A 22,306-nucleotide genomic window follows, 5' to 3' on the forward strand; every position below is an offset into this window, starting at 1 on the left:
CTGCAGATTCACTCCTCTACCTCCCTCTCACTATTTGGAGGCCTATAGAATACCCCCCCTAGCGTGATCATACACTTTTTGCTCCTCAGCTCTAACCAAATGGATTTTGTCCTTGTCCCCTCAAGAACATCCTCCCTTTGCAACACTACAATGTCTTCCTTAATCGGCACTGCCACCCCACCTCCCTTTTTTTATTTCTCTATCTTTTCTGAACACCTTGTACCCTTGAATATGAAGTGCCCAGTCCTCATCGTTTTTAAGCCACATTTGCGTTATTGCCACAACATCATATTGCCACACTGCTAATTGGGCTTGTAGCTCACCAAACTTATTCACCACACCTTATGCGTTTATGTACATGCATTCTAGACCCATTTTTCGATTTATTGTAAATTTTCTTAGTCTGTTCCTATCTAATATAATACTACTTCTGCCTCTAACACTACTTTCTTTTCTTGTACTAACAAACACACTCACTGCTTTATGCACCTTATTCCTCTTTTCTACTCCTATATGCTGGTGCCCACCCCCCTGCCAAGCTAGGTTAAACCCTCCCCAACAGCACTAGCAAACCTCCCCGCGAGAATATTGGTCCCGTCTCCGTTGAGTTGTAACCCGTCCAGCTTGTACAGTTCCCACCTTCCCCAGAAAGGATCCCAATGCCTCGGGAATCTAAAGCCCTTCCTCCTGCATCACCTCTCCAGCCACGGATTCATCTGTTCTATCCTCCTATTCCTGTAGGCGCTAGCACTTGGCACTGCGAGTAATCCAGAGATTGCTACCTTTGATGCCCTGCCTATTGATCTCTTTCCTAGCTCCCTTTCGTCTGCCTGCAGGACCTCATCTCTCTTTCTGCCTATTTCGTTAGTGCCAATATGGACAATGACGTCTGGCTGTTTACCGTCCCCACTCAGAATGTTCTTCAGCCGCTCAGTGACATCCTGGCACTCTCTCCACTTCACCTGACGAAGGAGCAGCACTCCGAAAGCTTGTGACTTCAATTAAAGCTGTTGGATTATAACCTGGTGTTGTGTGACTTCTTACATTTGTCCACCCCAGTCCAACTCTGGCATCTCCACACCATGTAGGTGAGTCACATCGTTCCATCAGTGGTATCAGCTCTAAGATCCTGTCGTTTAGGGCAATTCATTGATTGTTATTTTTTTGATCCTGAAATCCTGGTATGGAGTAAATCATAGAACAAGTTTTGTGGAAATCCATTTTTTTCAGTGGCCTGCACAGAGTGATCCTAAAAGGAGTGCTTCTAAACAGAGTGCTATGGTTGTGAATTTGGAGAGAGTAGGAATTAGGGGCAGAGGGGGGAGGAGGAGAGAATGAGAGGGGCAGCTGCAGATAAAGGTAGGCCAGAGAACCCGGAGCCGGGAGCGAGCATAAGGGAGCGAGGTAAGTGACGTCAGCACAAGGAAAGATGCTGAAACAAGAAATGGTGAGTAGATGATGACTTTTTTAAGTCTTGAGTTTAATTCTGTTAAGTTAATTAATAGTCAATTAAGTAGAGGCATGAGCCGGCACCTCAGTAACGTGGAGTGCACATCCTGTGCCATTTGGGAATCCCAGGACACTTCCCACAAATTTTGGAGCTTGAGAAGCCGCTGATGACAGTGCGGTCCATCTGTAGGCTGAGAGCTACGTGGATAGCACGTTTCAGGTGGTGGTCACCCGGCAGCTTAAGACTGTGTAGACAGAGAGGGAATGGGTGACCATCAGACAGACGTAGTTCATAGCCCATCTAAAAGAGGGAGGTGCTGATTGGTGAGAAGCTTTTGAGAGTTTCTTGTAAAGTTTTAAGTTTATTTCTGCGAAATTATCCCAATAGACTGGTAAATAGAGGCATGGCAGGGTAGCTCAGTACTGTCATTTGCACATCGTGTGCATGTGGGATATCCTGGATGCTTCTTATGGCCTAGACGACCACATGTGCAGGAAGTGTCGCCAACTGCATCAACCTGAGCTCCGTGTTTGGAGCTTGAGCGGCAGCTGGAGTCACTACAGTGCATCATGGAGGCAGAGAAATACTTGGAAAGCATGCTCCTAGAAGTGGTCACCCCACAGCCTCAGAGTGTGCAGGCAGAGAGGGAATTGGTGACCAGCAGACAGAGTATGAGGACCAGGCAGGTAGGGCAGGAAACCCCAGAGTGCATCTCGCTCACTAACTGGTTCACAGTTCTGGAAACTTGTGGTGGTGATGGCTCCACTGGGAAGAGCAGCCAGAGAAAAGGCCATGGCACCACTGGGGGATCAGCTGCACGGGGGGTGGGAGAGAAGAATGACCACTTCTAGGAGCATTACCCAGCTTTCTGGAGAACAGCGACCACGACACCACACAACCCTGCCACAGCAACCTCTGCAAGACATGCCAGATCATCAACACAGATACCATCATCACACGTGAGGACACCACCCACCAGGTACATGGTACATACTCATGTGACACGGCCAATGTTGTCTACCTCATACGTTGCAGGAAAGGATGCCCCGGAGCATGGTACATCGGCGAGACCATGCAGACACTGTGACAACGGATGAACAGACACCGTGCAACAATCGCCAGGCGGGAGTGTTCCCTCCCAGTCGGGGAACACTTCAGCAGTCAAGGACATTCAGCCTCCGATCTTCGGGTAAGCATTCTCCAAGGTGGCCTTTGAGACACACGACAACGCAAAATCGTCGAGCAAAAACTGATAGCCAAGTTCCGCACCCATGAGGACGGCCTGAACCGGGATCTTGGGTTCATGTCACGCTACATGTAACCCCACCTGACGTAGGGTCATCCAGACTCGAGTCGTTGTTGGCTTGTTCTCTCTACACAGATGCGGCCTGACCTGCTGTGATTTCCAGCAGAAAAAAAGTTTTTTGTCTGTTTTATTGTTTTTCACACAGACCCCAGCATCTGCAACATTTGACCCTTAGTGACACCACCTCATTGTTCGTTGATGTAATGTTTTCCTGACTGACCTGTTTGGACACCATTCACACCTTTAATTGCTGTGATTATCTCTCTGCCGAGGTTTGATAAATGGCAGTTAGAAAGATTACCTGTAAACATCTGACATTATTCTCTGACTATATAAGCTGTATCTATATGCATCTCTTCACTTCACCTGACGAAGGAGCAGCGCTCCGAAAGCTTGTGACTTCAAATAAAACTGTTGGACTATAACCAGGTGTTGTGTGACTTCTTACATTTACTCATCTACATGACATTGCTCCCGCCTCAACCCAGGAATTTCCTTCCAAGGGCCACCTAGTTTACATTGCTCCCACCTCAATCCAGGAATTTCATTGCCAGGGCCACCTAGTTTACATTGCTCCCGCCTCAATCCAGGAATTTAATTGCCGGGGCCACCTAGTTTACACTGCTCCCGCCTCAATCCAGGAATTTCATTGCCAGGGCCACCTAGTTTACATTGCTCCCGCCTCAATCTAGGAATTTAATTGCCAGGGCCACCTAGTTTACATTGCTCCCTCCTCAATCCAGGAATTTAATTGCCGGGGCCACCTAGTTTACACTGCTCCCGCCTCAATCCAGGAATTTCATTGCCAGGGCCACCTAGTTTACATTGCTCCCGCCTCAATCTAGGAATTTAATTGCCAGGGCCACCTAGTTTACATTGCTCCCTCCTCAATCCAGGAATTTCATTGCCAGGTCCACCTAGTTTACACTGCTCCCGCCTCAATCCAGGAATTTCATTGCCAGGTCCACCTAGATTACACTGCTCCAGCCTCAATCCAGGAATTTCATTGCCGGGGCCACCTAGATTACACTGCTCCAGCCTCAATCCAGGAATTTCATTGCCGGGGCCACCTAGATTACACTGCTCCAGCCTCAATCCAGGAATTTCATTGCCGGGGCCACCTAGTTTACACTGCTCCAGCCTCAATCCAGGAATTTCATTGCCGGGGCCACCTAGATTACACTGCTCCAGCCTCAATCCAGGAATTTCATTGCCAGAGCCACCTAGTTTACTCTGCTCCCGCCTCAATCCAGGAATTTCATTGCCAGAGCCACCTAGATTCCACTGCTCCCTCCTCAATCTAGGAATTTCATTGCCAGAGCCACCTAGTTTACACTGCTCCAGCCTCAATCTAGGAATTTCATTGCCAGAGCCACCTAGTTTACACTGCTCCCACCTCAATCCAGGAATTTCATTGTCAGAGCCACCTAGATTACACTGCTCCCGCTTCAATCTAGGAATTTCATTGACAGGGCCACCTAGTTTACACTGCTCCCACATCAACCTAGGAATTTCATTAGCAGAGCCATCTAGTTTAAAGTGCTCCCTCCTCAATCCAGGAATGTAATTGTTAGAGCCACCTAGTTTACACTGCTCCTTCCTCAATCCAGGAATTACATTCCCAGGACAGCAAAGATTACACTGCTCCAGCCTCAGTTCAGGAATGTTGTTCTTCAGGCTGACTATATTTTCCTGCTCCCGCCTCAGTCGAGGAATTTCATTCCCAGGGCCACCTAGATAGCTCTGCTCCAGCCTCATTCCGGGAATTTCATTCCCTGGGCTGCCTAGTTTACACTGCAGCCACCTAAATCCTGAGATTTAATTTCGAGGTTGCATAGATTTTACTGCCCCCGCCTCAGTTCAGGAATTTGATTCCCATTTCATTTCTATCTTGTCTGAAACTAGGACAAGAACAAGAACAGCAAGTTTATAAAGAGTGACCTTAACCACACAAACATGTGGTGGTGTTTGACTGAGGGGAAGAAAGATTAACAGGAGCAAAGGACTGATACGAAGGAATCAAAAGAAAATGCTTCAAACATTAACCAATGAGATAAATACCCTGTATGCATCTCAATAGTCCATTAAACCCTCTGGAAATATTGAATTCTCGCATAGTCTTACTCACAGAATAATTCCTATCAGTCAATATTTCCGACTCCCTCATCACCGTCCCAGGGTCTGCACAGACCGAATAGAGGTGGAGGCACAGGGATCTACAGTTGGGAGGGAGAAACCCTTCGGGTCCTCAACATTGACTAAGTACATAATTCAGTCGTATTTCTTCCAGTCAGACATGGTAAGGTCACTTCCTGCTGATTACCCCCTACCGCCCTCCCTCAGCTGATGACTCAGCGCATGTTCATGCTGGAAACCGAGTGCAGAAAGGATACAAATACACTCTGGGTCGGGAGAGGGTAAAGCTCAATGTCCATCACCAAGAGTGGCTCGGAAATATCATCATTAACCAATCCCTGAAAAACGCAGCTGTTAGACTGGGATTGTGGCAGGTGGTGGGAGAACCAAGATGAGAGCACAGCCTGACTGACCTCGTCCTCACCAACCTACCTATCGCATATACATCTGTCCATGACGATATTAGTAGGACTGACCACTGCATAATATTTGTGGAGAATAGTCTCGCCTTCACCCCGAGGACACCCTCCATCATATCATATGCCACTACCATCGTGCTCAGTGGATGAAATGGGACAGAGCCAAGTGATCCCACAACCAACAGATCAGATTATTTTAAAGCTGTCATATCATGTCGTGAATGGTAATGAAAAATTGAGCCGTTTCCACATAGCCCTGATGTTGTCTCATTTTCAAGTATATATTCAATTACCTTTTGTAACTTACAGTTAAGAAAGAGAGAATTGCATTTATGTAGCGTTTTTCAAGATCTTAAGATGTCCCAAAACGCTTTACAGCCAATGAAGTGCTTTTGAAGTGTAGCCACTGCTGCAGGAAACGTAGCAGCCAAATTGTGCACAGCAAGCTCCCACGAACAACAATGTGATAATGACCAGATAATCTCCTTTGGTGATGTTGATTGAGATAAATATTTGTCAGAACACTGGGTTAACTCTGCTGCTTTGCTTCGATGTATTTCCATGGGAACTTTTACGTTCACCTTAGAGAACAGACGGGGCCACGGTTTAACGTCACATCCAAAAAACGTCCCTTCCGACAATGCAATGCTCCCTCAATACTGCCTCTTCAACACTGCAGCGATCCCTCAGTACTGCATTGCAGTGTTAGCCTCGATTTTTGTGTTCAAATGGCTGGAGTGGGACTTCAACCCACAACCTTCTGACTTAGAGTTGAGAGTGCTATTACCTGAGCCCACTGAATCTGCTTCCACCAGACTTTCAGAGTTCATTCCAGATCATAACAACTCACCGTGTGACCAAAGTTCTCTCTTCTGCTCTCTGTTTCTTTCACCGATTATTTTTTTCTGTGTCCTTTCCTTTTGGTAATGACAAGGCAAGTAGTGGAAACAGTTTCTCCATGCTTACTGTATCAAAACCCCTCATCATTTTGAACACTATTCAAATCTCCCACTAAACCTCTCTGCTATAAGGAGAACAATCCCAGCATTTCTTGTCTCCCCACTCCCCACTCCCTACATAACTGAAATCCCTCATCCCTGGTGTCATTATGGTAAATTCTCCCCACACAAGTGGCGGACAATGACCACCTCCAACAAGAGGGAATCTAACCTCTTCCACTTGACAGTCAATGGCATCTCTACCACCGAGACCTGGGGAGGCTGAGTCATTGAATATATTTTGGGTGGAGATAGACAGATTTTTGAAAGATAATGGAGTCAAGAGTTATTTGGAGTGGAAAATGAAGTGATGTTGAGACCAAGATCAGTTCAGCCAGGATTTTATTGAATGGCGGAGCAGGCTCGGGGTGCAAAATGATCCACTCCTACTCCTACTTATTATGTTCTTATGAATCCTCCAACATCAAAATCCTAGGAGTCGCCATTGATCAGAGACTCACTGGACCAGCCACATAAATGTCGTGGCTACTACAGCAGGTCAGAGGCTGGGAATTCTGTGGTGAATAACTCCCCTGCTGACTCCCCAAATTATCTCCAATACCTATAAGGCACACGTCAAAAGTGTTATACATTACTATCTGTAGACAGAGGGATGACATGTGGGCAAGAACCTACTAATTCTAATAACTTTATTAAACATTTCTCTATATTAAGGACAAGTACACATAGTACGAATTAATGTAAGCAAAATAAGCAGGTTCTAAGGGGCCATATTCAGTTCAATATTAGAACCTGTGAATGAACATTAATGGACTGAGAATCTGTAAGGACAGATCTGATGGCCGATAAATTCCAATCAGAATTTCGGGTCTGATACCGCCTGTTTTAAACCACCGCCCGAGAGCAATTTCTAGGCCGTTTCATTTGCAGCGTTTGTTTCTTTAAAAAGCCTGTGTGACTGGTCCTGTCTCTTTATAAAGCCTGTGTTTCTGGTCCTGTCTCTTTATAAAGCCTGTGTGACTGGTCCTGTCTCTTTATAAAGTCTATGTGACTGGTCCTGTCTCTTTATAAAGCCTGTGTGACTGGTCCTGTCTCTTTATAAAGTCTATGTGACTGGTCCTGTCTCTTTATAAAGCCTGTGTTTCTGGTCCTGTCTCTTTATAAAGCCTGTGTGTCTGGTCCTGTCTCTTTATAAAGCCTGTGTGTCTGGTCCTGTCTCTTTATAAAGCCTGTGTGACTGGTCCTGTCTCTTTATAAAGCCTGTGTGACTGGTCCTGTCTCTTTATAAAGTCTATGTGACTGGTCCTGTCTCATTATAAAGCCTGTGTGTCTGGTCCTGTCTCTTTATAAAGCCTGTGTGACTGGTCCTGTCTCTTTATAAAGCCTGTGTGTCTGGTCCTGTCTCTTTATAAAGCCTGTGTGACTGGTCCTGTCTCTTTATAAAGCCTGTGTTTCTGGTCCTGTCTCTTTATAAAGCCTGTGTTTCTGGTCCTGTCTCTTTAAAAAGCCTGTGTTTCTGGTCCTGTCTCTTTATAAAGCCTGTGTGACTGGTCCTGTCTCTTTATAAAGTCTATGTGACTGGTCCTGTCTCTTTTTAAAGTCTATGTGACTGGTCCTGTCTCTTTCTAAAGTCTATGTGACTGGTCCTGTCTCTTTATAAAGTCTATGTGACTGGTCCTGTCTCTTTATAATGACTGTGTTTCTGGTCCTGTCTCTTTATAAAGCCTATGTGACTGGTCCTGGCTCTTTATAAAGCCTGTGTGACTCGTCCTGTCTCTTTATCAAGCCTGTGTGACTGGTCCTGTCTCTTTATAAAGCCTGTGTGACGGGTCCTGTCTCTTTATAAAGCCTGTGTTTCTGGGCCTGTCTCTTTATAAAGCCTGTGAGTCTGGTCCTGTCTCTTTATAAAGACTGTGTGACTGGTCCTGTCTCTTTAAAAAGACTGTGTGACTGGTCCTGTCTCTTTATAAAGCCTGTGTGTCTGGTCCTGTCTCTTTATAAAGCCTGTGTTTCTGGTCCTGTCTCTTTATAAAGACTGTGTGACTGGTCCTGTCTCTTTAAAAAGACTGTGTGACTGGTCCTGTCTCTTTATAAAGCCTGTGTGACGGGTCCTGTCTCTTTATAAAGCCTGTGTTTCAGGTCCTGTCTCTTTATAAAGCCTGTGTGACTGGTCCTGTCTCTTTAAAAAGACTGTGTGACTGGTCCTGTCTCTTTATAAAGCCTGTGTGTCTGGTCTTGTCTCTTTATAAAGCCTGTGTTTCTCGTCCTGTCTCTTTATAAAGCCTGTGTTTCTGGTCCTGTCTCTTTATAAAGCCTGTGTGACTGGTCCTGTCTCTTTAACAAGCCTGTGTGGCTGGTCCTGTTACTTTATAAAGCCTGTTTTTCTGGTCCTGTCTCTTTATAAAACCTGTGTGACTGGTCCTGCCTCTAAAAAAGCCTGTGTGACTGGTCCTGTCTCTTTATAAAGCCTGTGTTTCTGGTCCTGTCTCTTTATAAAGCCTGTGTTTCTGGTCCTGTCTCTTTATAAAGCCTGTGTGACTGGTCCTGTCTCTTTATAAAGCCTGTGTGACTGGTCCTGTCACTTTATAAAGCCTGTGTGACTGGTCCTGTCTCTTTATAAAGCCTGTGTTTCTGGTCCTGTCTCTTTATAAAGCCTGTGTTTCTGGTCCTGTCTCTTTATAAAGCCTGTGTGTCTGGTCCTGTCTCTTTATAAAGCCTGTGTGTCTGGTCCTGTCTCTATATAAAGCCTGTGTGACTGGTCCTGTCTCTTTATAAAGCCTGTGTGTCTGGTCCTGTCTCTATATAAAGCCTGTGTGACTGGTCCTGTCTCTTTATAAAGCCTGTGTGACTGGTCCTGTCTCTTTATAAAGCCTGTGTGACTGGTCCTGTCTCTTTATAAATTCTATGTGACTGGTCCTTTCTCTTTATAAAGCCTGTGTGTCTGGTCCTGTCTCTTTATAAAGTCTATGTGACTGGTCCTGTCTCTTTATAAAGCCTGTGTGTCTGGTCCTGTCTCTTTATAAAGCCTGTGTGACTGGTCCTGTCTCTTTATAAAGCCTGTGTTTCTGGTCCTGTCTCTTTAAAAAGCCTGTGTTTCTGGTCCTGTCTCTTTATAAAGCCTGTGTGACTGGTCCTGTCTCTTTAAAAAGACTGTGTGACTGGTCCTGTCTCTTTAAAAAGACTGTGTGACTGGTCCTGTCTCTTTATAAAGCCTGTGTGACTGGTCCTGTCACTTTATAAAGCCTGTGTGACTGGTCCTGTCTCTTTATAAAGCCTGTGTTTCTGGTCCTGTCTCTTTATAAAGCCTGTGTTTCTGGTCCTGTCTCTTTATAAAGCCTGTGTGTCTGGTCCTGTCTCTTTATAAAGCCTGTGTGTCTGGTCCTGTCTCTATATAAAGCCTGTGTGACTGGTCCTGTCTCTTTATAAAGCCTGTGTGTCTGGTCCTGTCTCTATATAAAGCCTGTGTGACTGGTCCTGTCTCTTTATAAAGCCTGTGTGACTGGTCCTGTCTCTTTATAAAGCCTGTGTGACTGGTCCTGTCTCTTTATAAAGTCTATGTGACTGGTCCTTTCTCTTTATAAAGCCTGTGTGTCTGGTCCTGTCTCTTTATAAAGTCTATGTGACTGGTCCTGTCTCTTTATAAAGCCTGTGTGTCTGGTCCTGTCTCTTTATAAAGCCTGTGTGACTGGTCCTGTCTCTTTATAAAGCCTGTGTTTCTGGTCCTGTCTCTTTAAAAAGCCTGTGTTTCTGGTCCTGTCTCTTTATAAAGCCTGTGTGACTGGTCCTGTCTCTTTATAAAGCCTTTGTGACTGGTCCTGTCTCTTTATAAAGCCTGTGTGACGGGTCCTGTCTCTTTATAAAGCCTGTGTTTCTGGTCCTGTCTCTTTATAAAGCCTGTGTGTCTGGTCCTGTCTCTTTATAAAGACTGTGTGACTGGTCCTGTCTCTTTAAAAAGACTGTGTGACTGGTCCTGCCTCTTTATAAAGCCTGTGTGTCTGGTCCTGTCTCTTTATAAAGCCTGTGTTTCTAGTCCTGTCTCTTTATAAAGACTGTGTGACTGGTCCTGTCTCTTTAAAAAGACTGTGTGACTGGTCCTGTCTCTTTATAAAGCCTGTGTGACGGGTCCTGTCTCTTTATAAAGCCTGTGTTTCTGGTCCTGTCTCTTTATAAAGCCTGTGTGACTGGTCCTGTCTCTTTAAAAAGACTGTGTGACTGGTCCTGTCTCTTTATAAAGCCTGTGTGTCTGGTCCTGTCTCTTTATAAAGCCTGTGTTTCTGGTCCTGTCTCTTTATAAAGCCTGTGTTTCTCGCCCTGTCTCTTTATGAAGCCTGTGTTTCTGGTCCTGTCTCTTTATAAAGCCTGTGTGTCTGGTCCTGTCTCTTTATAAAGCCTGTGTTTCTCGTCCTGTCACTTTATAAAGCCTGTTTTTATGGTCCTGTCTCTTTATAAAACCTGTGTGACTGGTCCTGTCTCTATAAAAAGCCTGTGTGACTGGTCCTGTCTCTTTATAAAGCCTGTGTTTCAGGTCCTGTCTCTTTATAAAGCCTGTGTTTCTGGTCCTGTCTCTTTATAAAGCCTGTGTGACTGGTCCTGTCTCTTTATAAAGCCTGTGTGACTGGTCCTGTCACTTTATAAAGCCTGTGTGACTGGTCCTGTCTCTTTATAAAGCCTGTGTTTCTGGTCCTGTCTCTTTATAAAGCCTGTGTTTCTGGTCCTGTCTCTTTATAAAGCCTGTGTGTCTGGTCCTGTCTCTTTATAAAGCCTGTGTGTCTGGTCCTGTCTCTTTATAAAGACTGTGGCCTAGAGATTCACTTTGGGCCCGCCAGCTGGCATGTGCCCAAAAGTTAGCGCTGACCGTGGAGCCAGTTGCGCCCGTCAGATATTCAGTTTTTGCGCCCCAATTCGGAACCGGGTGCTATTCCAGGGTGTGCCCGCCCCCGCTTGGGGCGCTGAAACTGAATTTCAGCGCTCTAGGCGCCGCTGCGCCACCCGCTGCGGAGCGGCAGGCTGCGGTACTGCAGGCCTCCTCCTTCTCTTAAGGGGGAGGTGCCTGCAATGGGGAGATCGCCGCTGGATAGTGCCGGCAAATGAGCCCGGCGCCACGGAGAAGTGCCGGGTTCGCGGAAAGCAGCTGGCAATGCCGCGGGGGGGGGGTGGAGGAGGCCGGGGAAGGAGGTGCGGGCAGGCGGCCGCCGAAAAAGCGGCCAGCCGCACCTCCACCTTAAAGCGCCCCACTAAGGCTACAGGACGGCCCCGTTTTCTGATCGCTGTTTGCGGCCGCTACGGAAGAGGCGGCCGCAACTAAATATGGCGGTCGGGCCGGTAGCGGGGTGGTAGCGGGGCACTGCGCACAGCGATGACATCATCGGTGGTGGCGCTGCGCTACTGGCTAACGCCGCCATTACCGCAGCGCTGAATATCGGCGAAAGCTCAGCAAGTGGCGCAAAAGCCCTCTTTGGGTGAAAACTGGGTGCAAAGCGTACTGAATTTCTAGCCCTGTGTGTCTGGTCCTGTCTCTTTATAAAGCCTGTGTTTCTGGTCCTGCCTCTTTTTAAAGCCTGTGTGTCTGGTCCTGTCTCTTTATAGTTTTTATAGTTATATGTAAAGAAAAAGGGTGGCTAAAGTAAATGTTGGTCCCTTAGAGGATGAGACCGGGAAATTAATGGTGGGAAATATGGAGATGGCAAGAACACTGAATGAATATTTTACATCAGTCTTTACAGTAGAAGACACTAAGAATATCCCAACACTGGACAAACAGGGGGCTAAAGGGGAAGCGGTACTCGGTAAAATAATGGGACTCAAGGCGGATAAATCACCTGTAGAAGCTACATCATTACATAAATTTAAAACAGAAACAGACAGTTTCCTAGAAGTAAAGGGAATTAAGGGTTACGGGGAGCGGGCAGGAATTTGGACATGAGTCTAGGTTCGGATCGGTCATGGCCCTGTGGGTAGCGGAGCGGGCCCAGGGGCCATGTAGCCTGATCCTGCTCCTATTTCGTGTGTCTAATTCTGTTAGACTCAGGAGATGGTTCTGTGATAGTGGATTGGTGGTTAGGATCAGATCAGCCAATATCTTATTGAATGGCGGAGCAACCTCGAGGGGCCGATTGGCCTACTCCTGCTCCTACTTCTTATGTTCTTATGTTCTTATGTTCTTATGTTCTTTATAAAGCCTGTGTTTCTGGTACTGTCTCTTTACAAAGCCTGTGTGACTGATCCTGTCTCTTTATAAAGCCTGTGTGACTGATCCTGTCTCTTTATAAAACCTGTGTTTCTGGTCCAGTCTCTTTAAAAAGACTGTGTGACTGGTCCTGTCTCTATAAAAAGACTGTATGACTGGTCCTGTCTCTATAAAAAGACTGTGTGACTGGTCCTGTCTCTTTAGGAAGACTGTGTGTCTGGTCCTGTCTCTATAAAAAGACTGTGTGACTGGTCCTGTCTCTTTAGAAAGACTGTGTGTCTGGTCCTGTCTCTATAAAAAGTATGTGTGACTGGTCCTGTCTCTTTAGAAAGACTGTGTGACTGGTCCTGTCTCTTTATAAAGCCTGTGTGACTGGACCTGTCTCTTTATAAAGCCTGTGTGACTGGTCCTGTCTCTTTATAAAGCCTGTGTGACTGGTCCTGTCTCTTTATAAAGCCTGTGTTTCTGGTCCTGTCTCTTTAAAAATCCTGTGTGACTGGTCCTGTCTCTTTATAAAGCCTGTGTGACTGGTCCTGTCTCTTTATAAAGCCTGTGTTTCTGGTCCTGTCTCTTTATAAAGCCTGTGTGACTGGTCCTGTCTCTTTAAAAAGCCAGTGTGACTGGTCCTGTCTCTTTATAAAGCCTGTGTAACTGGTGCTGTCTCTTTAAAAAGCCTGTGTGACTGGTCATGTCTCTATATAAAGCCTGTGTGACTGGTCCTGTCTCTATATAAAGCCTGTGTGATAGGTCCTGTCTCTTTAAAAAGCCTGTGTGACTGGTCCTGTCTCTTTAAAAAGACTGTGTGACTGGCCCTGTCTCTTTATAAAGCCTGTGTGACTGGTCCTGTCTCTTTAAAAAGCCTGTGTGACTGGTCCTGTCTCTTTATAAAGCCTGTGTGCCTGGTCCTGTCTCTATATAAAGCCAGCGTGACTGGTCCTGTCTCTTTAAAGAGACTGTGTGACTGGTCCTGTCTCTTTAAAAAGACTGTGTGACTGGTCCTGTCTCTTTATAAAGCCTGTGTTTCTGGTCCTGTCTCTATATAAAGCCTGTGTGACTGGTCCTGTCTCTTTATAAAGCCTGTGTGACTGGTCCTGTCTCTATATAAAGCCTGCGTGACTGGTCCTGTCTCTTTAAAGAGACTGTGTGACTGGTCCTGTCTCTTTAAAAAGACTGTGTGACTGGTCCTGTCTCTTTATAAAGCCTGTGTGACTGGTCCTGTCTCTTTAAAAAGCTTGTGTGACTGGTCCTGTCTCTTTATAAAGCCTGTGTGACTGGTCCTGTCTCTATATAAAGCCTGTGTGACTGGTCCTGTCTCTTTAAAAAGACTGTGTGACTGGTCCTGTCTCTTTAAAAAGACTGTGTGACTGGTCCTATCTCTTTAAAAAGACAGTGTGACTGGTCCTGTCTCTTTAAAAAGACTGTGTGACTCGTCTGGCCTCTTTAAAAAGCTTGTGTGAGTATTTCTGTGTCAGTGGCTGCGGCTCTGCCCTCTTGTTTGTGTGTTAATTGAATTTTATCTAAATAAGAATAACCAGATTCACCCCTGTGCTCGCTGACCTACATTGGCCCCCAGTCCGGGAATGCCTCGTTATTAATATTCTCCTCCACGTGTTCAGCCCCAGCTCATAGATACATAGATACATAGAAGATAGGAGCAGGAGTAGGCCATTCGGCCCTTCGTGCCTGCTCCGCCATTTAATGAGATCATGGCTGATCCTTTAATTCAGTATCCCGTCCCCGCCTTCTCTCCGTAACCCTTAACCCCTTTTGCCCGTAGAAATATATCTAATTCCCTCTTAAATATATTTAATGAGCTGGCGTACACTGCCCACTGTGGCAATGAGTTCCACAGGTTCACCACTCTCTGAGTGAAGAAATTCCCCCTCATCTCTGTCCTAAATGGTTTAGCCCTTATCCTTAAATTATGTCCTCTAGTTCTGTTCTCACCCGCCAAGGGAAACATTCCTTCTGCATCCAGTCTGTCTAGACCTGTCAGAATTTTATACACTTCTATGAGGTCCCCTCTCAATCTTCTAAACTCCAGTGTGTACATCCCTAAACTACATAGTCTCTCCTCATAGGTCATTCCCGCCATTCCTGGTATCAGCCTGGTATCAGCTCATTGCCAAGTGTTCAGTAAAATTTTTGCCTCTAGTTTGTTTATGCTTCTGATTTAACTGTAAGTACGTTTCACCCCCAGGGCCACAGATGTTGTCTGCAATTGGCATCAAGGGGACAAGAGGCACAGAGGAAGGGTTAATATTCGACTCGGACTGTAGCACAGAACACCATCAACCCCAAGGCACACAGTATCCAGTCTTAGATTTGTTTTATGCATTCACGGGATGTTGGCACCGCTGGCAAGGCCTTCATTTATTGTCCATCCCTAGTTACTTTGAGAAGGTGGTGGTGAGCCGCCTCATACAACTGAGTGGTTTTCTAGGCCCTTTGAGAGGGCAGATACGAGTCAAACACATTGCAGTGAGTCTGGAGTCACATTTCGGTCAGACCGGGTAAGGACGGCAGATTTCCTTCCCTAAAGGCCATTAGTGAACCAGATGGATGTTTGCAATAGTCCAGTAGTTTCATGGTCACCATTACTGACACTAGCTTTTTATTCCAGATTTGTCTAAATAATTGAATTAAAATTCCCCAGCTGATGGGATTTGAGTTCTTGTTCTTTCGTCCTGGCATCTGGTTTACTAGCCAACAACATAACCACTATGCTACCAAACCCTTCAAATGTATCACTGTTCCTTCATCATCACTGGGTCGAAAGCCTGAAATTCCTTCAGTAACAATATTGTGGGAGGATCTTCACTGCACGGACTGCAGTGGCTCAAGCTGGAGGCCCACCATTTTCTCATGGGTAACTAGGGATGGGCAAGTAATATTGGCCTTGACAGCATCACCCATTGGCTGAGAACAAATAGATAGAAATAATAAAATAGGATTAAATTCAATGATTTTGTTATTCACTGATTGAACCCAGGTGAGGCCTGTGATCAGAGCGGGGCGGCAACACAAATTGGCCCACCAGTTCTATGATTCTATGATGCTATGATTGCTACTGCCTATACTTTCTCAATTTGCCTATCCATCAAAAGGCGTCCGATAAAGTACCACATAATACCAACATTGAAGCCTATGGGATTAAAAAGTCAGTGGCAACATGTCTCGGAAATTGGATAAGCGACAGAAATCAGAGAGTAGTGTTAAATGAAATAACAACAGAAAATGCTGGAAACACTAAGCAGGTCAGGCAGCATGGAGTGAGAGAGAAACAGAGTCAACGTTGCGGGTCGAACCCCTCGTCAGAACTGGAAAATGTTAGGGAAGAGAGATTTTCAAGCAGGGGCAGGGAGGAGGGTCAGAAAGAACAAAGTGAAGGTCTGTGATAGGATGGAAGGCAGGAGGGATTGACTGACAAAAGGCATGATGGTGCTAGGAAAAAGGAAAGGTAATGGGACAAGATAAGATACAAAATATAGCTCCAGACGATGCGTGAATGATGATGGCAGCAACATTAAAAGCTACCATGTGAGCAAACAAGAGAAATAAATATAAAGAAATACAGGGTCCGCTTTATAGTGTGAAATTGTTGAACTCGATGTTAATTCCAGAAAGCTGTAAAGAGCCTAATAGCAAGATGAGGTGCTGTTCCTCAAGCTTAAGTTGAACATCATTGGAACAGTGTAAGAGTCCGAGGATGGAGAGATCAGAGTGGGTGTGGAGCGGTGAATTAAAGTGGCAGGCAACAGGAAGCTCGGGGTCACCCTTACGGACTGAATGGAGGTGTTCGGCAAAGCAGTCACCCAATCTGCGTTTGGTCTCCCCAATGTAGAGGAGACCGCATCGTGAGCAGCGAATACAGTAAACTAAATTGTAAGAAGTACAATTAAATTGCTGCTTACACTGGAAGGAATGTATAGGGCCCTGGACAGTTCGAAGGGAGGAGATAAAAGGGCAGGTGTTGCATCTCCTGTGCTTTCATGGGAAGGTGTCGGGCAAAGGGGAAGGGGTGTTGTGGGTGATAGAGGAGTGGACCAGGGTGTCGCAGAGGGTGTGGTCCGTTCGGAATGCCGAAAGGGGATGTGAGGGGAAGATGTGTTTGGTGGTGGAATCACGCTGGAGGTGGCGGAAATGGAGGAGGATGATCCGCTGAATGTGCAGCCTGGTGGGGTGAAAGCTGAGGGCAAGGGTCGCTCTATCATGCTTGTGGGAGGGAGGGGAAGGGGTGAGAGCAGAAGTGTGGGAAATGGACCGCTCACGGTCAAGGGCCGTGTCAACCACAGTAAGCTCGAGTAACAGCACCTCATCATTCTATTAGGCACTTTGCAGCCTTCTGGACTTAACAGCGACTTCAACAATTTCAGACTATAAATCAGCCCCTGTATTTCTTTACATAGATATTTTTCTTTTGTTTCCTCACAAGGAAGCTGTTAATGTTGCTGCCATCATCATTCACACATCATCTAGAGCCATCTTTTGTTTCTTACCTTGTCCCATTACCTCTCCTTTTGCCTTACACAATCATCCCTTTTGTCAGTCAATCTCTCCTGTCTTCCATCCTATCGCAGACCTCCCCTTTGTTCCTTCTGCCCCTCCTCCCTGCCCCTGCTTAAAATATCTCTTCCTTAACTTTTTCCAGTTCCTGCCAAAATGTATCACTTCACCCTTCTCTGTGTTAAATTTTATCTGTCATTATTCTGCCCGTTTCACCAGACTGTCTGTGCCCTCCTGATGTATTTTACTGTCCTTCTCACCGTTTATTAACATTTATGCGTTTCCTGACATCTGCAAACTTTGAAATTATGTGGTGTGTACCCAAGTCATTGTCATTGATGTACATAACAGACCAGTGGTCTGAACAGGAACCCCTGGTGGACACCACTGTATGCTTCCCAGCTACTGAAAAACAACCATTTGCCACTATTACAATAGCAAAATACTGCAGATGTTGGAAATCTGAAATAATAATAGAAAATGCTGGAAACACTCAGCAGGTCAGCCTGCATCGAGGAGAGAGATAAAGGATCAACGTTGCGTGTCGAACCTTTCGACAGAACTGGAAAAAGTTAAGGAAGAGATATTTTAAGCAGGGGCAGGGAGGAGGGGCAGAAAGAACAAAGGGGAGGTCTGTGATAGATGGAAGACAGGAGAGATTGACTGACAGAAGCGATGATTGTGTAAGGCAAAAGGAGAGGTAATGGGACAAGGTAAGAAACAAAAGATGGCTCTAGATGATGTAATATAAGCTAAACTGTACAATTTTAAAGGGAGTGCACGATCAGAGAGACCTGGGGTGTACTTATTCCAATCTTTGAGGGTGGCAGGACAATTTGCGACATCTGTTAATAAATGCAGGCCTTGGCTTTACAAACTGAGGCAAAGATAACAAAATTCTGGAAGAAAGGCTACCGTTTTCCAAATCACTGGTTAGGCCCCTGCTTTAATATTGTGTCGAATTCTAAGAAACACACTTTTGCCAGCAGTTCAAGGATTAGAGAAGGTGTAGAGGAGATTTACCAGAATTGTACAAAGGATATGGGATTTCAGTTACCAGGAGAGACTGGAGAAGCTGGGATTGTTCTTTTTTAGAGCAGCGAATGTTAAGAATCATAGACCTTTACAGCACAGAAGGAGGCCAATCAACCCATCGTGTTCACGATGGCTGCAAAAGAGCTCTCCAGCCTAATGCCACTTTCTAGCTCTTGGTCCACAGCCTTGCAGGTTACAACCCTTCAAGTGCATAACCAGGTACTATACAATCTTCCTCTTAACTAAAATTCCCCAGTCCTGGCAACAAAGTCGTAAATCTCCTCTGTACCCTCTCCAGTGGAATCACATCGTTCCTGTAATATGATGGCCAGAACTGTAAAGAATACTCTAGCTCTGACCTAACTGGTGTTTTATACAATTCTTGCATAACCTACCTTCTGTTATATTCTATGCATCGATTAATAAAGCAAAGTATCCAGTATACCTTCTTACCCACCCTGTTTAAATGGTCTGCTACTTTCAGAGATCTGTGGAGATGCGCTTCAAGGTCCCCCTGTTCCTCTACACTTCTCAGTATCCTGCCATTTATTGTGTATTGTCTTGTCCTATAAGCCCTCCCCAAATGTATTACCTCACACATATCCAAATTGAATTCCATTTGCCAAGTTTCTGCCCACCTGACCAGACCACTGATATCTTCCTGCAGGCTACAACTTTTTTCCACACTATCAACAACACAGCCAATTTTTGTATCATCTGCAAACTTCTTAATCATGCGCCCTACATTGAAGTCTAAATCATTGATAGATACCACAAAAAGTATGGGAGCCAGTACTGAGCCTTGTGGAACTCCACTGGAAACAGCCTTCGAGTCACAAAATCCCCGTCGACCATTACCCTTTGCTTCCTGCCAATGAGCCAATTTTTGTACCCAACTTGCCACTTTCCCTTGGATGCCATGAGCTTTTACTTTTTTGACCAACCTGTCATTCGGGCTCTTATCAAAGGCCTTGCTAATATCTATACAGACTACAGCAAATAGACTGCCCTCATCGACCCTCCTCGATACTTCCTCGAAAAATTTAATCAAGTTACTCAGACAAGACCTTCCCTTAACAAATCCATACTGACAGTCCTTGATTGTGCCATGCCTTTCTAAATGCCGATTTATACTGACTGTCAGATTTTTCCAATAATTTTTCCTGCACCGAATTCAGGCTGACTGGGCTGTAATTGGTCTATCCCTTTCTCCCGTTTTAAACAACTGTAGAGAATAAGAATTACTCCATTCCTCTGACGGCATGCCAGTAGCCACAGAGGATTAGAAAATGATGGTCTGATCCTATGCTGTTTCCTCTGTTGCCGGTCTTAACAGTCTGTGATACATTTCATCCGGGCCTGGAAATTGTCTACTTTCAAAGATGCTAAGCTCTTTTACATTTCTTCTCTCACTATATTTATATCATCTAATATTTCAGACTCCTCCTCAACTACAATGTCAGCGTCATCACTTCTGCTGTGAAGTCAGACGCAATGTATTTATTAAGGACGAATCCCACGACTCCTGCCTCCACCATTTTGGTCTCTAATAGGCTGTATTCTGTCTTCAGTTATCTTCATGCTCTTTATTCATTCATAAAACATCTCTGGGTTTTCCTTGATTTTACTTGTCAATATCTTTGATGCCCTCTCTGTGCTTTCCTAATTTCATTTTTTAATTGAACCCCTGCGATCTCTATACTCCTCTGGGATTTCTGTCTTATTTTGCTCCTGGATACTGACAAACTCTTCCCTTTTCCCCTTAACCTGCCCTGTATGCCTCGTGACATCCAGGGGACTCTGGATTTGGGAGGCCCACCCTGTTGATTTGTGGGAACATATTTGCCATGAACCCTCACTATCTCCTCGTTGAATGCCTCCCACTGCTCAGACACTGATTTCCCGTCAAGTAGCTGTTTCCAGTTCACTTTTGCTAATCACATCTCAGCTTAGTAAAATTATCCTTTCCCCAACTGAGAACCTTTTTCCTCGTCTATCCTTGTCCTTTTTCATAAGGGGAGATTTAATACAGATGTTCAATATCATGAAGGGTTTTGATAGAGTAAGTAAGTCTGTTTCCAGTGGAAGAATGGTGGGTAAACAGAGGACACAGAATAAAGGTATTTGGAAAAGAACCAGAGGAGAGATGTGAAGAACTTTCTTTATGCAGTGAGTTGTTCTGATCTGAAATGCACTGTCTGAAAATGTGATGGAAGCAAATTCAGCAGCAACTTTTGAAAGGGAATTTGATATTTAGTTGAAGGGAAAATGAACTACAGGGCTCTGGCTAAAGAATAGGTCTAATTAGATAGCACTTTCAAATTGACAGCATGGACACGATGGGTCGAATGGCCTCCTTCTGTGCTGTACTATTCTAGGATACTATGAGCAAGAGACAGAGAGAGACAAGAGGGAGAGAGATAGAGTGAAGGATAGAAATAAAAAATAGAGACAGAAAGACTGGGAGAGGTAGAGAGGGGAAGATATTAAATTTAAAAGGGGAATTGGATAATACTTGAAGGGGAGCACTTTGCAGGACTATGGGAAAAGAGCAGGGAATGGGACTAATTGGAGGGGTGAGGCCATTGTTGGCTTTGAACACATGGATTAGAATATTAAAATCGAGGTATTGCCGGATCGGGAACCAATGTAGGTCAGTGATCACAGGGGTGATGGGTGAACGGGACTTATGCTAGTTAGGATATGGGCAGCAGAGTTTTGGATGAGCCCTAGTTTATGGATGCTTGTAACTGGGAGGCCGGCCAGTGGAGTATTGGAATAGTCGAGTCAGGATTAACACAGGCACAGGTGAGGGTTTATGCAGTGGAAGCACGGAGACAGATGATATTATGGAGGTGGTAGTAGGCTGGTCTGGTGATTCATAGGATATCAAGTCGGAGCTCATCTCAGGTTCAAAGAGAACGGCGAGGTTGCGAACTGTCTGGTTCAGCCTCAGACATTGGCCAGGGAAGAGGACTGAGTTGGTAGATAGAGGAAGGAGTTTATGACGAGGACCGAAGAAAATGGCTTTCTTCTTCCCAAGATTTAAATGACAAAAACAGTAATTCAGTAAAACGTGGTTTACAGATCAAATTGCTGGATATAGAGAATTACCAGGGACACCAACAGCAGCAAAGATGAGAGAGTAGCTCACAAGAACAGTAATACAGTTGGCAAAGGTTTGTAGAGTTAATAGCTGAATTCAGAGACTTACCTGGAATAACAGTCGCAGCAAGGAGGGAGAGTAAATGGCATGAACATTAATACAGTAAAATATGGTTAATAGAATAGCTGGATAGAGAGACTTACCAGGAACAACAACAGCAGCAAGGAGTGGATAGTAAATATATTGAATAATCTGAAGTGCCAACTGTATCCGATAGTCTAATGGTAGTCCATCATAATATGCAGCAAGAACGTCAAACTCCCAAATGAAACTCCTGCCGATTGTTGTAACATTCCAATTTACTGCTCTCAGATTCCGACCCATTGTTGCAACATTCCAATATACTATTCTCAGATTCCGAGTCCCTCTCTGTGGAGCAGCGTGCTGATAACTGTTAATGTTGGAGGTGATGCTCTCACTGGCACTATGGGATAACACATTGAAAGGAGACCCTTATTAATAGAAGAGGGAAACCCTGCACTGATACAATTTGAGTCCACAGAGACTGACATTCATTGCAGTCACTGAACAAACACCTTGACTTAGCCCTTGGAGACTAACATTAATTACAATCACTGAACAAACAGCTTCAATTAACCCCTGTCCATCCCGCAATTCTTATACCACAGCAAAGTAGAACATTTCCCTGGTCCTGATGGGATGTATGAGAGTTGCTGAGGGAAGGAGCGGTGGAAATAGCGCAGGATCCGGCCAGAATCTTTGAAGCCTCCTTGGATATGGGAGTTGTGCCAGAGGAATGGAGTGTTGCAAATGTTACACCTTGTTAAAAAAGGAGGGTGATAAACGCTTTTACTACAGGCCAGTCCGCCTTACATCGGTGGTGGGGAGACTTCTAGAGGCCATACTCCTGGAGAAAATTATATGACACTTGGAAAAATCATAGGTTAATAAATGACAACCAGCATGGATATCTTAACAGAGAGATGTGTCTGGCAAACCTGATTGAGTTATTTGATGAAGTAACGGAAATGTTTGAAGGGCATAGTGTGGTTGCTGTTGTGTATATGGAATTTAAAAATGGGGTTGATAATGTGCCATTGAATAGAGTGGTTAGGACCAAAGGGGAAATGGTAGCGCTGATCTGACATTGGCTAATGGACTGAAAACAAGAGTAGTGGTGA

At 45.1% G+C, this 22,306-nt stretch overlaps 1 protein-coding gene across 1 annotated transcript in view; it reads right to left on the minus strand.

The window, feature by feature from the left end:
- Window positions 1–21,685, minus strand: part of LOC147086912 (putative G protein-coupled receptor 139) — a 37,684-nt gene extending 15,999 nt beyond the window's left edge. Inside the window, exon 1 of the mRNA XM_085978095.1 lies at window positions 21,308–21,685. Coding sequence (XP_085834221.1) covers window positions 21,308–21,488 — 181 coding nt within the window. The 5' untranslated portion in view covers window positions 21,489–21,685. The remainder of the gene's footprint in view (window positions 1–21,307) is intronic.
- Window positions 21,686–22,306: the final 621 nt, after the last annotated feature.

The sequence above is a fragment of the Somniosus microcephalus genome, unplaced genomic scaffold (assembly GCF_052327205.1).
Source record: "Somniosus microcephalus isolate GS21.2 unplaced genomic scaffold, FLI_Smic_1.0 unresolved_chr6, whole genome shotgun sequence".
NCBI lineage: Eukaryota > Metazoa > Chordata > Chondrichthyes > Squaliformes > Somniosidae > Somniosus > Somniosus microcephalus.